Here is a 14,013-nt window from a genome sequence, read left to right on the forward strand (position 1 = left end):
TCCTCGAGTATTTATTTCGTTGTAGAGGTGTTTGGCGTTGGTTGTGACACGGCTTGGTTGAGCTAAGACTTGCCTCATTGCCATTGGCATGAGATTGGTCTAGGGAAGCATGTAGCGTGGTGGTGTGTGTGACTGCTAATTTTTGTGATTAGCGTTGTAATGACCGAAAGGGGTTGTATTGGGTTTCTTTGCCGCTTATTCTCTAATGCAATGATACGCATGCTTATACGTATTCTAGAAAAAAGATTTGTTATGGAAATATTAACATTTTAAGAATATGAACATTTTATGAAATTTGTGAACATGATTGAAAATCAGGCAAAAAAATTAGAACTACAAAATAAAAAAAGTAAAAAAACATAAATAAATCGGTAAGACCGTTAACAACACCAATGAAGAAAGAAAACAGAAAAAAAAACAGATTGGAGAAGGTTCCCAAATTCAGGTTTCTTTTTTTAGACAATCCCGCAGTGTTTTTATTAAGCCGTCATAATGTTTATATGCATGAACACAAGATCACTGGGCTAATCTAACCAAACATGATAGCGAACCCTTAAGATTAAAGCATGCTTCAATACATTGTGAGCTTCGGATCAAGCACCTAAACTCATGAACAAAATTGCACAAGGTAAAAACATAGAGTGCTCTATGAAATTCGAGCACCTAAACTTATGACAATGCCATAAAACGTGACCGCCGCGTCTCGCGAAGGAGCACCCGACGAAGGAGACACACCGCGTGTGGGGACTGTGGACTCCACGCTCTCTCCCTTGTGCTGCGTTGCTGTGATTTGGGGACAGAATAAAAAGGATGCGGGGTGGGAGGTTGGAGACGAAGAGGAAACAGATAACGACGTCTGTGGAAAAGCTCGACATGTATATCCGGCACGTTGTCGCTCACAAACATTTGACTTTATAGCGGTGTACACACTCTTCAAATCATTCAAGAAAAAAACCAGGGGTAGTCCGGGCGGGTCCTCTACAAAAAATTCATGTTCCTTTGTCCTCCACCATGGAGAAGAGTGTGTCCACGCTTCTCCGACTCCTCTTCCTCTGCCTGCTTGTTCTAGCAGCCAAGGCCAGCGGCGATGACCAGCTCGTATACTCTGGTTTCACCGGCGCCAACCTCACCCTGGACGGCGCGGCCACGGTGACCCCAGAAGGCCTCCTGGAGCTCACCAACGGCACGGACCAGCAGAAGGGCCACGCCTTCTACCCGACTCCCCTCCGCTTCGCCGGAGGGTCTCCCGGTGGCAGCGCCGTGCGGTCCTTCTCGGCCTCCTTCGTGTTTGCCATCCAGTCCATCTACACCGACCTGAGCGCCCACGGCATGGCCTTCGTGGTGGCGTCGAGCACCAACTTCTCCTCCGCGCTGCCCGGCCAGCTCCTGGGCCTCACCGACGTCCAGAACAACGGCAACGGCAGCAACCACTTCTTCGCCGTCGAGCTCGACACCATCCAGAACAAGGAGTTCGACGACCTCGACGCCAACCACGCCGGCGCCAACGTCAACGGCCTCCGCTCGCTGCAGTCCTACTACGCCGGCTACTTCGACGACGACGACGGTAGCTTCCGCAACCTGAGCCTGATCAGCCGCGAGGCCATGCAGGTGTGGGTGGATTACGACCACAGGGTCGCTCAAATCACCGTCACCATGGCTCCCCTCAACGTGGGCAGACCAGTAAGGCCGTTGTTCACGGCCACCTACAACCTCACGACCGCGGTCACAGACGTCGCGTATGTCGGCTTCTCCTCCGCGACCGGCACGATCAATGTGCGACACTATGTGCTTGGCTGGAGCTTCGCCATGAACGGTCCAGCTCCAGCCATCGACATCTCAAAGCTACCAAAGCTTCCCCGCATGGGACCGAAGCCACGGTCCAAGGTGCTGGACATTGTTCTGCCAATAGCATCCGGAGCGTTCGTCCTCAGCATGGGCGCCATTGTTCTCCTGGTGCTACGGAGACGGTTCCGGTATGCCGAGCTGCGAGAAGATTGGGAGGTCGAGTTCGGTCCACAACGGTTCTCCTACAAGGATCTGTACTGTGCAACGGAAGGTTTCAGCGACACACACCTGCTTGGAATTGGAGGATTCGGGAGGGTGTACAAGGGCATCCTTCCAGTGTCTACTAGAATGGAGGTTGCTGTGAAGAGGTTGCACACGACTCGAAGCAGGGCATCAAAGAATTCATTTCAGAGGTTGTCAGCATAGGACGTCTCCAGCACCGCAATCTAGCGCCATTGCTTGGCTACTGCAGACGGAGAGGTGAACTGTTTCTGGTGTACGAGTACATGCCAAACGGGAGCGTTGACAAGTACTTGCACGGTAGAGAAGGCAAACCAATTTTGAATTGGGCTCAGAGGTGGCATATTGTCAAAGGCATTGCATCATGCTTGGTCTACCTTCATGAAGAGTGGGAGAAAGTGGTCATCCACCGGGACATCAAAGCCAGTAACGTCCTCCTCGATGGTGACATGAATGGAAGACTCGGTGACTTTGGCCTCGCAAGGCTGTACGACCACGACGCCGACCCGCAAACCACACACGTGGTGGGAACCATAGGATACCTCGCTCCTGAGCTAGGGCATACTAGCAAAGCGACACCTCTCACCGACGTGTTTGCCTTTGGAGTGTTTGTTCTTGAAGTTACTTGTGGGCAGAGGCCTGTCAATCCAAACTTAGAGGATAGCCAAGTATTGTTGGTCGAATCGGTGCTCGATCAATGGAACAAGGGATCGCTCCTTGATCCCGTGGATAAGCAGCTTGGGGGCAACTACAACGCCGACGAGGCATGTGTGGCTCTAAAGCTAGGCCTGCTATGCTCTCACCCATTCGCCAATGCAAGGCCTACCATGCGGCAGGTGATGCAGTACCTTGATGGCGACATGCCATTGCCGGAGATGTCACCGACGGATTTAAGCTTTCAGATGATGACCATAATGCAGAATGGAGGATTTGATCAATTCATCATGACGTATCCTTCATCAACAGCGCGTATTGACAGCACATCCGTCCTTACAGTTGGGAGGTGAATTGCATGGTCCTCACTATGATATGTGACTTGAGTCATTGTGCCTTCTTAGTGCCCGGTTAATTCGAGCTTTGTGTTCTTTTTGCTTGTCACTTTTGTACGATGTAATGGATGTTTGATACTCTAATCTTAGCAAATATGGATGTGTGCATCGTCTGATGCAGAGGCGGGGTAAACCGTCATTTTTTTAAAATGGCTCTATCCTTCACTAAACCAACATATAATTACAATGAAGGACATGTACTAAAACTGCTAGGAAGTGTAATAACTGGTGCATACATACTGTAAAGAAAAACATGTGCATATATAGAGTATACTTGTTGGCAAAATACATGTATTTATTGGCCAGAATTATATGGACAACACATACAATTACTGCCCTTGTGACTAATTCTAAAGAATTAATATATGGTCATATGTTATTCAAAATAACTAGCTTAGTTTCTTTCTTGAAAGATCCAACGGATACTGGCTTTCTATATATCAAGGAGATAACATTTTGCACATTTCTACGATAACATGGATATGTTAATAGCAAGAAGATGCAAATTATATCCAGGCTCTACACCATCACGATATCAAAAACTAGTCAAGACATTGAGAATGTAGAAAAGCAAATTATTAAAAAAAATTGCATAGCTCACGCATCAACACGCAACAAAACCAACCACAGACCTTGGCATTACAGACATGGAGTCTTGAAACCACCTTACAAAGTGGATCTCATCCAATGCTACAGTCTCCTCAGTGGACCGACTCCTCTCCCTCCTCCCTTCGCTTTCACATTTCTCTCATGCTTTTCCTGAAACTCCAGCCATGCAACCGGATCGCCCTGGGTTAGCCACACAGAAAAATGGCTGTCGCAGTAGACTTTTATCAGAGAATAGACAAGCTCTTCTGCAGGCACCCGTTTGACTCTACAAACAACACATCCATCAGTCTGGGACCGTCCAACCCGACATGGAGACGTGCATGATGTAGGTGTCCACCGTGTAGCGACGGCCCAGTCCTTGGTGTTGGGCGGATGAGGATGTCCTTACATACAGTATGTAGAAAACTCTAGGCTAGCTACATTATATGTGCGGTGCATACCTAGCCCGGACCACCTCAGATTCAGCAGAAAAGTCCAACAGAAGTGCATATGCAGACCGCTAGCCAGAGGACGCCGGGATTGACCATGACGGATCATGCATACCCAGTCGTTTTAGACGACTATCCAGACTTATCACCAACAGAAGTGTACGCATGCTACTCTACTTTCTGGCTTGATATTCAAAGGCTCTTCCCTCGTCTCGGAGGAGAGAATTATAACAACGTGTTGCTACTTGCTAGTGGTTGCCGTCTAAATCAGTCTGATTTAGACAGTTCCACAAAGATGTTCAGACTTCAGCGTCGATGGGGAGACAATTTTTCAGTATCTAGGAAGAAAATTGAACCTGTTGGACCACTTTCTCTTCGATTGCACACGTGGATGGTGATGTGTCTCTTGCTTGCGACTTAGCAAAATTACTAAGTACTATAAATTTATGGATTTACTTCTTAGTAAATAATCATGGGCAGTTGTTTGCCACTGTCACGCGCACATACAGCAGTACTACTTAGATAGGATAGCCACACCGGTACTAGTTGTTTATCAGCCACAAAATATCGTAATATTTTCCTTGCCAGAGAGCTCAAGGCATGGCTCCGAGGGAGCACATCTTCTTCCTCCTCTATGCCATCCCACTCCTCGTTCTTCCCTGTGCTGCATCCACAACCAGCAACGACAGTTTCAGTTTCCTATACAACGGCTTCTCCGGTGTCAACCTCACCCTCGACGGCAGCGCCAAGGTGACGCCGGAGGGGCTCCTCGAGCTCACCAACGACACCATCAACCTCGGCCACGCCTTGTACCCGACCCCGCTGAGCCTGCGCGGGTCGCCCAACGGCACGGTGCGGTCCTTCTCCCTCAGCTTCGCCTTCGCCATCCTCTCCGTCCACGACGGCATAAGCGCCGACGGCATGGCCTTCTTTGTCGCCCCCACCAAGAACCTCTCCAACACGTGGGCGCAGTACATGGGCCTCCTCAACAGCGGCAACAATGGCAACGCCAGCAACCACATGTTCGCCGTCGAGCTCGACACCACCCAGAACAAGGAGTTCCAGGACATGGACAACAACCACGTTGGCATCGACATCAACAGCCTCAACTCCTTGCAGGCCTACCGCACTGGGTACTACGATGATGAGAGTAGAGCCTTCAACAACTTGACTCTTATCAGCGGCAAGGCGATGCAGGTATGGGCTGACTATGATGGGGTGTCCACGCAGATCAACGTGTTCTTGGCTCCTCTGGGAGTAGCTAAGCCGGTGAGGCCGCTGCTTTCATCTCCCTACAACCTCTCCACAGTTCTGAGAGAACCATCGTACATCGGCTTCGCAGCCACAACCGGCGCAATCAGCACGATCCACTGCGTTCTCGGCTGGAGCTTCGCCGTAAACGGCCCTGCTCCAGCCATCGACACATCTAAGCTCCCAAAGCTACCACGTCTTGGCCCAGAGCCTCGCTCCAAGGTCCTGGAGATCACCCTGCCTATTGCCACGGCCACGTTCGTCCTTGTAGTAGGAACTGTCATCATTTTGTTTCTTCGCAAGAGATTCAGGTACAGGGAGCTGCGGGAAGATTGGGAGGTCGATTTCGGGCCACACCGCTTCTCCTTCAAGGACCTGTTCCATGCCACGGAAGGGTTCAAGGAAAAGAATCTGCTTGGTGTGGGCGGGTTCGGCAAGGTATACAAAGGGACACTCCCAAAGTCCAAACTGAAAGTGGCGGTGAAGAGAGTGTCTCACGAGTCGAGGCAAGGGATGAAGGAGTTCATCGCGGAGGTTGTCAGTATCGGCCGGCTCAGACACCGCAACCTTGTGCCCCTGCTTGGCTATTGCCGAAGGAAAGGTGAACTTCTTTTGGTTTATGACTACATGTCAAATGGAAGCCTCAATCAGTATTTATACTTTAAAGATGGCAAGCCATCACTGAATTGGGAGGAGAGGTTACATATTATCAAGGGTGTCGCGTTCGGATTGTTTTACCTTCACGAGAAGTGGGAGAAAGTTGTCATACACCGAGACGTCAAGCCGAGCAACGTGCTTCTGGACAGTGAAATGAATGCAAGACTAGGTGACTTTGGTCTCTCAAGGTTGTACGACCATGGCACTGATCCACAAACCACACATATGGTTGGAACCATGGGATACCTGGCGCCTGAGTTCGTACGCACAGGGAAGGCATCCGCTCTTACAGACGTGTTTGCGTTCGGCATATTTCTCCTTGAGGTCACTTCTGGGCAGAGGCCTATCAAGCAGAATCCATTTGGCAACAAACATACATTGGTCGACTGGGTTATAGAGCGTTGGCACAACGGATCGCTCATGGATACCCTGGATCAGAGACTGCGGGGTGACTACAACATCGATGATGCATCATTGGTGCTGAAGCTAGGGCTTCTGTGCTCGCACCCTTTTACTAGCGCAAGGCCCACAATGCGGCAAGTCATGCAGTATCTCGAAGGTGATACACCACTCCCAGAGCTAACACCAGCACACTTCAGCTTCACTATGCAGGCCTTGACGCAAAACAGAGGATTGGAATCACCAAACTTGCAATACCCTCAGTTATCGACGAGTTTTGCCACTTTTTCCGACCTTTCAGGAGGAAGATAACATATACATATACGGTGTTCAGTGTTATCGTGTCTCTCTTAGATGTTAAAACATCTACTTTCTTGTGCATTTCGTCTGGATAGATACTATATTTTAATGTATTCAAACACTAGCTAGGGAGCATATCAAACATTTACTTCACTTCAGATGTTACTCTGGTTGTCTATGCTCAGTTTAATTACTCACGGGGTTAATGAATCAATCTTCTGTATGTTCTACATGGTTCCAGTCTGAAACTACTTGGTGTATGTAAGCACCTAGCATGTACATGTGAACTCATGAATTTTACAGAAGTTTCTGTCTGTGCTTGTTTGGAATTCCTTTGAGAAACAATGAGAGTTCACTAACTGAATGGATTACATCGGCTCGTAAGTTGTCTGAAACATCATGGCCTTTGGGTCAGTTTGAGTGATATATACAGGTGTCAGTCGTGGAGCTTGAAAGAAATCTTAGGAGGGACGAAGCTGTAACTTTTTAGGACTACCCCAAATCGTCCGGGTTGAATCAATTGTACTTGAAGTGTCGATCTTGCGTACCATAAACTTTGCAATTTCACAAAAGGGTCTGCATAAGGACTGCTTATTCGAACCACAAAAGGGTCCGCTGTGTGGTATCCCTGAAGATTCGAACCACATCTTCTTCTCCTATGTGTCCGTTTAATTCGTGTGGAGCTGCTTTAGAGAGGTAGTGGGAGGTGATTGGTGCCACACTAACTTTCCCGACCTCTTTGCCGAACTTTAAAACTTCCCCCTGCCCTCTTGCCACATTAGGTGGCTTGAGATTGGGGCACTCGTCTGGACCCTCTGGACGATTCGCAATAAGCTTGTGATTCAGCGCATCCCTCTTCGACGGGCTACTGACGCTCTTTTCAAACTGCCTGGTTTCTTGCAGCTTTGGCAGTCGCTTAGCGGCCTTCGGGACCGGGACGCCATCTCCGCCTTCATCGCCGACCTTCGATCGATGGCCTTTCGTCTGTCGCCGCCGCCGCCCCCTCCGCCTCCTCCGGAGCCAGATTAGGCGCCGGACCTGTTCTCCGGCTTCGGCCTTTCTTTTCTTTGTTGTTTTTTGGGCTTGTTGAGCTGTGCCCTCAGCGGAACCTTTGTACCTCTTGTTGTGTATCTTGAATGTGTGTGTTCCGGACTAGTCCGTGTGTGTGTGCTTTTGACGGTTTGCTTTATTTATAAAGCGGGGCGAAAGCCTTTTTCGATAAGGACTGCTTTAAATCTGCTCGCCACAGATCATCACTTTGATTAGGTGGATAATTGCCAAATATGTGAACACAATGCTGGATCCCGTTCCAAGAATTTAATCCCTCGGAACAAGACTTCGATTGTTCGAGTTTGATTTGTTATTTATGACTTTGATGTTCAAACTAGAGTAGCAAGAGAGGAGGCCGAGCATTCAGTAGCTTCACATTCACCTCTATTTCTTTTGTATAAAATGAATCGACAGTATATTAGCATTCCCCTAAACCATGGCTAGATTCGGTCCTTTATAAACAGCAAATGTGTCTAGTGCAAAACATCTGACCTAGTTAGAATCCCCCACTAATTAAGATGCAGCGGAAAACTAGGAATCGAACTGGATAAAATTACCGAATGGGGAGGGAGAGTAGACTGATCTTGCTGCTCACTGGCTCACCGCGCGTAGAGCTGGCGTCGCCCTGATGCGGAGCGCGGCCGCGACGAGGCGTCGAGGCCTCTGGCCATCTGACGGGCTGGAGAACGCACGCCCGCCGCCCCCCGCGCCCGAACGCATCTGCCCCGGCCCCAGCCAGACCCCGTTCCCCAACGCAAGTCCGCGCGAGAGTCGAGACGAGAAGAACAGAGTTTTTTTTCCTAGATGGAGCAGAACAGAGCTGGTCACTGCTGGCTGCCTAGCTGATGAAATTCTATACGGCACCTATACCGAGGCGCCCCAGTTTTTTTTCGTATTTTTTTCTGTTTGTGGTTTCAAAAATATGAATTTATAAGAAAGATGTTCATGAACGTAGTAAATGTCCCGAATTCTGAAACAAAATCACGAATTAAACAATGTTCGCATATTTAGAAAAAAATACGAATCCAAACATTGTTTTCGAAAAAAAATCACGATTCAAAAAATGCACAGGATTCCAAAAAATGTTCATGGTTTCAAAAAATAATCTTGAATTTCGAAAATATTAGTGAGCTTAAAAAATGATCACAAGTTTTTTAAAAAATGATAACAAATTTCAAAAATTGTTCTCGACTTCAAAAAAATGTTTACGAATTCAAAAAAAATATTATGAACTAAAATTATATCCGTGAATTAGAAAAACATTTGCGAATTAAAAAAACTGTGACTTAAAAATTTTCACATACATAGAAAAATATGTAGGTGGATCCAAAAGTCATTCATGAATTCAAAAAATATTTGCAGATTCAAAAAAATATTCACAAATTTAAAAATAATCTTACCAAAATTATTAAAAAAAGAAAAGGATAAAGGAAGAAAATAAGAAAAAAGACAAAAGACAAAAATAGAAAAAAGAAAATAAAAACAGGACGAAAAACCAAAAGAACAAGAAAAACCCGCTGGGAGAAACCAGTATAGGCCGGTCCGTACAGAGGACGTGGCGCATGGGGAGGTATGCGTTGGGTTGCTATCCAGTGACACATACCATATAGGAATCACCCCTATAGCGCCGGTTGCAAACCACTAGTGGTTGCGGCCTGCCAATGCGGGCTGCTTAAGAGGAAGCTGAGTGCTTATTTCACCGGACTTGTAAAGCATAAATCTATTTCGGTTTATTTCATGAAATTGAAATATTTGATATTTAAAGTTTAGCATGCTTCATAATTACATATTAATGTCATTTTTTTTTCAGAAAGAAGGATAACTCCCGGCCTCTGCATCAGGACAATGCATATAACTATATATTATTAAGAATACAAAATCCAGCAACCAAACAACATTGAACCGGAAATAAAGCGAAAAGAAAATCCGAGGTCGCATGCCTCACGATAGTGACTGCTCTAAATAACCACTAATCCTATGTTACAAGACGAGAGCAAAAAGAAAAATGCACAACTCGTAGGCTACACTTTCAAGAAGGAATCGTCGCGCGTGCACCGATGATGACGAGTCCAACATAAGGTTGAATTTCAGATTCTCATCCCCAAACCAAACTTCAATCCATCACGTTCAGCAAGGACACGATACAAACGCGTCGACATAGTGATGGGAGGCGGCCGACTGATGACTAGTAAGACTTATCGAAGATGGAAACAAAGGAATGTCCCAATCTTCCATCGTATCAACTATCAAGTACGTACTACAAGAGAATGTGAAAAGGAGGACTAAAATGCATCAGATATTTCTTGGAGAACCACGCAGATAAGGATCCCCAGAACACACGGCCGTTAAGCGGCCACAAGCACCGGTAACTACCACAACTCCAGGTTAACATACACGAGCTCCTCTGCAAGGCGCGTGGGATCGGCAGAGTAGCAGCCTGTCGCTCTGCTTCACACCATGGCGTCTGCAGGCGACGTGTTCGACCATGGACGCCATGGCACCAGCCTTACCAAGGTCGCGCAGGCCACGAGGTGCTGTCCGACCAGTCCCGTCGACGCGCAGTCTCCTCCGAAGCCGCTGCTGGTGGCCGCCCCGTGCGACGCAGGGGAGTACCCGGTGCTGCTCTTCCTGCACGGCTACCTCTGCAACAACTACTTCTACTCCCAGCTGCTCCAGCATGTCGCCTCCCATGGCTTCATCGTCGTCGGTCCTCAGGTATCTTATATCAACAAGGTCGTCAAGCTAATGTCGGCGCGGCAATGAATTTCTGCTCCAGAGATGAACACTGAACTCGAGTACAATTGTAGCTGTACACGGTATCCGGGCCCGACACCACCGGCGAGATAAACTCGGCGGCCGCCGTCATCGACTGGCTCGCCGTCGGCCTTTCTTCCAAGCTCCCACCCGGTGTTCGACCGAACCTAACTGCGGTCAGTTTACCATCGATTGCTCTCTAATTTAACCGAACAATTATTCATCAAGATACTAACAATTGCATCATCATTCATCAGGTGTCCATCTCCGGCCACAGCCGGGGCGGCAAGGTGGCCTTCGCGCTCGCGCTGGGCCACGCCAAGACCACCCTGCCTCTCGCGGCCCTCATCGCCGTCGACCCCGTGGACGGCACCGGCATGGGCGACCAGACGCCTCCGCCGATCCTGGTCTACAAGCCGAACGCGCTGCGCGTCCCGGCGCCGGTCATGGTCATCGGCACGGGCCTCGGCGAGCTGCCCCGCAACGCCCTGTTCCCGCCGTGCGCGCCTCTGGGCGTGAGCCACGCGGAGTTCTACGACGAGTGCTCGGCGCCGGCGTGCCACCTGGTGGCGAGGGACTACGGGCACACCGACATGATGGACGACGTGACGACGGGCGCCAAGGGGCTGGCCACGCGCGCCCTGTGCAAGAGCGGCGGGGCCAGGGCGCCCATGAGGCGGTTCGTCGCCGGCGGCATGGTGGCGTTCCTCAACAAGTGGGTGGAGGGGAAGCCCGAGTGGTTGGATGCCATGAGGGAGCGAACGGATGTCACGCCTGTGGTGCTGTCCGTGGTGGAGTTCCGTGATGAGTAGCCAGGATACTGATGCCTTGTCAGTCCTCATTAGAGTTTCAATCGATAGCGGTTACTCATAGCTCCTGTGCGACACATTTGAGGTGAATTAACAAGGGTGCGACGTTGTTTAAGCGAATGGCTGTGGTGCGATAAATTTGACCAGGTAAATAGCCCACGCACGACATGGCTGTTAAACTCAAATGATGCCCTCGTTAGCTGTTGGGGGCTGGACCCACCACTTATCCACGTAAGCGCGGGACCCACCACTTGTCTACTCGTGGGACCCACCTCCTTGCAGCTAGAAGAGACGAGCGCCCATGCCCGTCCGCCCGCTGCCACCCATTCATCCCCTTTCCCCAATCTTTCTCTTCTCCGGCGACCTAGCGCAAATGTCTACCTCCTCCGCCACACATTTAGAATGATGACAATAAGGACCAGTGCTGCTCACAAGGTGCCCTGACTGCCCACGCCCAGACCCTCTTAAACGGCTGGTCACTAAGAGGGATGACAATGGCAATCTTGGGCGGGAATTTGTGAAATGCTTGAGCAAACCAATGGCAGGAAGGGATGGCAAGGTTAGATCTCAGTTCTAAGCCCGTTCTTTCGCTGTCTTTTGCTCTGATTTCTCCATATTTTGTTTTTCTCCTCGATTGGGATTTAGGGTTCATGTTGTTGTTTTTAGATTCTGAAGAAATGTTACCATTTCGAGTAGATTGATGAATATGTTGATAGGATTCGGTTTGAGGGCTACGTTGATCCGAGCGTGGCCGCAACCTGGGAGCTCAATTTGGGCGGGGTGCCGCCGATTGCTGTGGAGAATATGGGGAGCTCGGGCGGAGGGGCGGGTAGAGTCGTGCCGATGGCGATGTATGTGCGCAATGCTGAACTGCATGCGGAGTTCGAATTGACCGAGGAACTGAAGAAGATCAAGAAACATCTAATGCAGATGATCGATTTGCAGAAACAAGCAAATATCATGGCAGGGAGGTTCTATTGTTGTATCATTGCTCTATTTTTGTTTTATTTCTTGTTCATCCGTCATTAGAATGGGCATTTAGGCCTGTCAGGGTAGAGGATGTGATCTGTGCGCCATGCCAAGTTATGTATCTGAATTGAAGCAACAATTTGGAACACAAATTATTCAGTGTTCGTGCTGTGTTTCCTCTGTTTTTGTTCTTCAATTAACAGAGTACACACCCAAATTCAGTTTCTAGTAAAAAACAAAACTGGGCTGTCGAATAGATGTTGGGCCGTAAGAAAATAACCATGCCCAAATAGAGACCAGCCCACCCGCGTAGGGGCACGAGCTCACTCGCGTAGGGACACCAACCCACCTCTAACTTCGGCAAATAAAATGTTACTTGTTTTTACTTTGACCTTTTTCTTGCACTAAATTTTGTGATGGACATTTTTTGATGCACTAAAACTAAATGTTACTTGTTTTTATGCATGTCTACGATTCCATGAACTAAAAGAGTTGCATGCTTGCATGAAGTAAATTAGTTTGCATTTCCTAGTTGCAGGTCGATAGTGGGTTTGCATGGGGCTCCTAGTTGCATGTCTATGGTTTGGGTCATGACCCATTATTTGGCCAATATTTTGAAGATGGTGTGTGTGGTGATTGGGGTGTAGCAACCCGGGCCCGTAGCAACCCATAGCAATACACAAATAATAGCAAGAACAACCCATAGCAATCTACAAATAATAGCACGAAACACACAATATATATAGTAGCATAACGATTATATAGAAGCATAATGATTGCAACCCATAGTTCCACGATAGCCTTACAACTCCACGATATCCTTACAACTTAAAATACTAATACAACTTAATAATAGTAGCATAATGATTACAACTTAAAATACTAATATGATAGATATATAGCAAGCTAGATAGATCGGGAGCACCAAACGCGGGTTCTTTGGGTTCTTCTCCTCCTCCTCCTCCGGGTGAACACCACCTCGCTCCTCCGGGCGCCCTTCACGCCTCCCCGTTGTTGATGGGGTACGGGAGCGTGTGCATAACATCATTGTTGGGGAAGATGCTGTTGAAGTCGGTGAAGATGTTATGGGTGGTGAAAGCTATGAACTCACAACCAACCCAATACACTCGCCCGAGGAGGTGGAAAGCATCGAAGGGGTTAGTGAACGTAGCGAGGAGCCCAACCACAACGCCATTGTGGTTTACCTCCTCAAGATGGTACATCCTCGGAGAGCCGCGGGGGAGGTGGCGGAAGCCGGTCGCAAGGAAGAACTCCATTAACTCCCTTGCGCCCCTCCACCTTGAGATCGCCCACACCCTAAGGGTTCTCTCTACGTACACTCCGGCAGGGTAGAGTGAGGGAGTCCTGGATTAGGGGGTGTTCGGGTAGCCGGACTATACCTTCAGCCGGATCCTGGACTATGAAGATGCAAGATTGAAGACTTCGTCCCGTGTCCGGATGGGACTTTCCTTGGCGTGGAAGGCAAGCTTGGCGATGCGGATATTCAAGATCTCCTACCCTTGTAACCGACTCTGTGTAACCCTAACCCTATCCGGTGTCTATATAAACCGGAGGGTTGTAGTCCGTAGGCAATCAACTCCATACACAACAATCATACCATAGGCTAGCTTCTAGGGTTTAGCCTCCTTGATCTCGTGGTAGATCTACTCTCGTATTACCCATATCATCAATATTAATCAAGCAGGAGTAGGG

At 48.6% G+C, this 14,013-nt stretch overlaps 2 protein-coding genes and 1 pseudogene across 2 annotated transcripts; all 3 read left to right on the top strand.

The window, feature by feature from the left end:
• The first annotated feature begins 596 nt into the window (after positions 1–596).
• LOC125542868 lies at positions 597–3,309 on the top strand (annotated as a pseudogene).
• Positions 3,310–3,901: 592 nt separating this feature from the next.
• LOC125542869 (L-type lectin-domain containing receptor kinase SIT2-like) lies at positions 3,902–6,876 on the top strand. The gene has a single exon (XM_048706092.1). It carries the CDS (start codon positions 4,712–4,714, stop codon positions 6,728–6,730), a length of 2,019 nt encoding a protein of 672 aa, XP_048562049.1. The 5' UTR covers positions 3,902–4,711; the 3' UTR covers positions 6,731–6,876.
• A 3,228-nt stretch (positions 6,877–10,104) lies between these two features.
• On the top strand, positions 10,105–11,451 carry LOC125542870 (chlorophyllase-2-like). Its single transcript, XM_048706093.1, has 3 exons — positions 10,105–10,483; positions 10,576–10,698; positions 10,780–11,451. The coding sequence occupies exons 1-3, from the start codon at positions 10,226–10,228 to the stop codon at positions 11,332–11,334; spliced, it is 936 nt and encodes a 311-aa protein (XP_048562050.1). The 5' UTR covers positions 10,105–10,225; the 3' UTR covers positions 11,335–11,451.
• The last annotated feature ends 2,562 nt before the right edge of the window (positions 11,452–14,013 follow it).

Source organism: Triticum urartu, chromosome 3, assembly GCF_003073215.2.
Source record: "Triticum urartu cultivar G1812 chromosome 3, Tu2.1, whole genome shotgun sequence".
Taxonomy (NCBI): Eukaryota; Viridiplantae; Streptophyta; class Magnoliopsida; order Poales; family Poaceae; genus Triticum; species Triticum urartu.

Coding starts and splice junctions, on each gene's coding strand:
- LOC125542870 (XM_048706093.1), top strand. CDS start 10,226: ATGGCGTCTGCAGGCGACGTGTTCGACCATGGACGCCATGGCACCAGC. Junction 10,484..10,575: donor TCATCGTCGTCGGTCCTCAG/GTATCTTATATC, acceptor GTACAATTGTAG/CTGTACACGGTATCCGGGCC. Junction 10,699..10,779: donor TTCGACCGAACCTAACTGCG/GTCAGTTTACCA, acceptor ATCATTCATCAG/GTGTCCATCTCCGGCCACAG.
- LOC125542869 (XM_048706092.1), top strand. CDS start 4,712: ATGGCTCCGAGGGAGCACATCTTCTTCCTCCTCTATGCCATCCCACTC.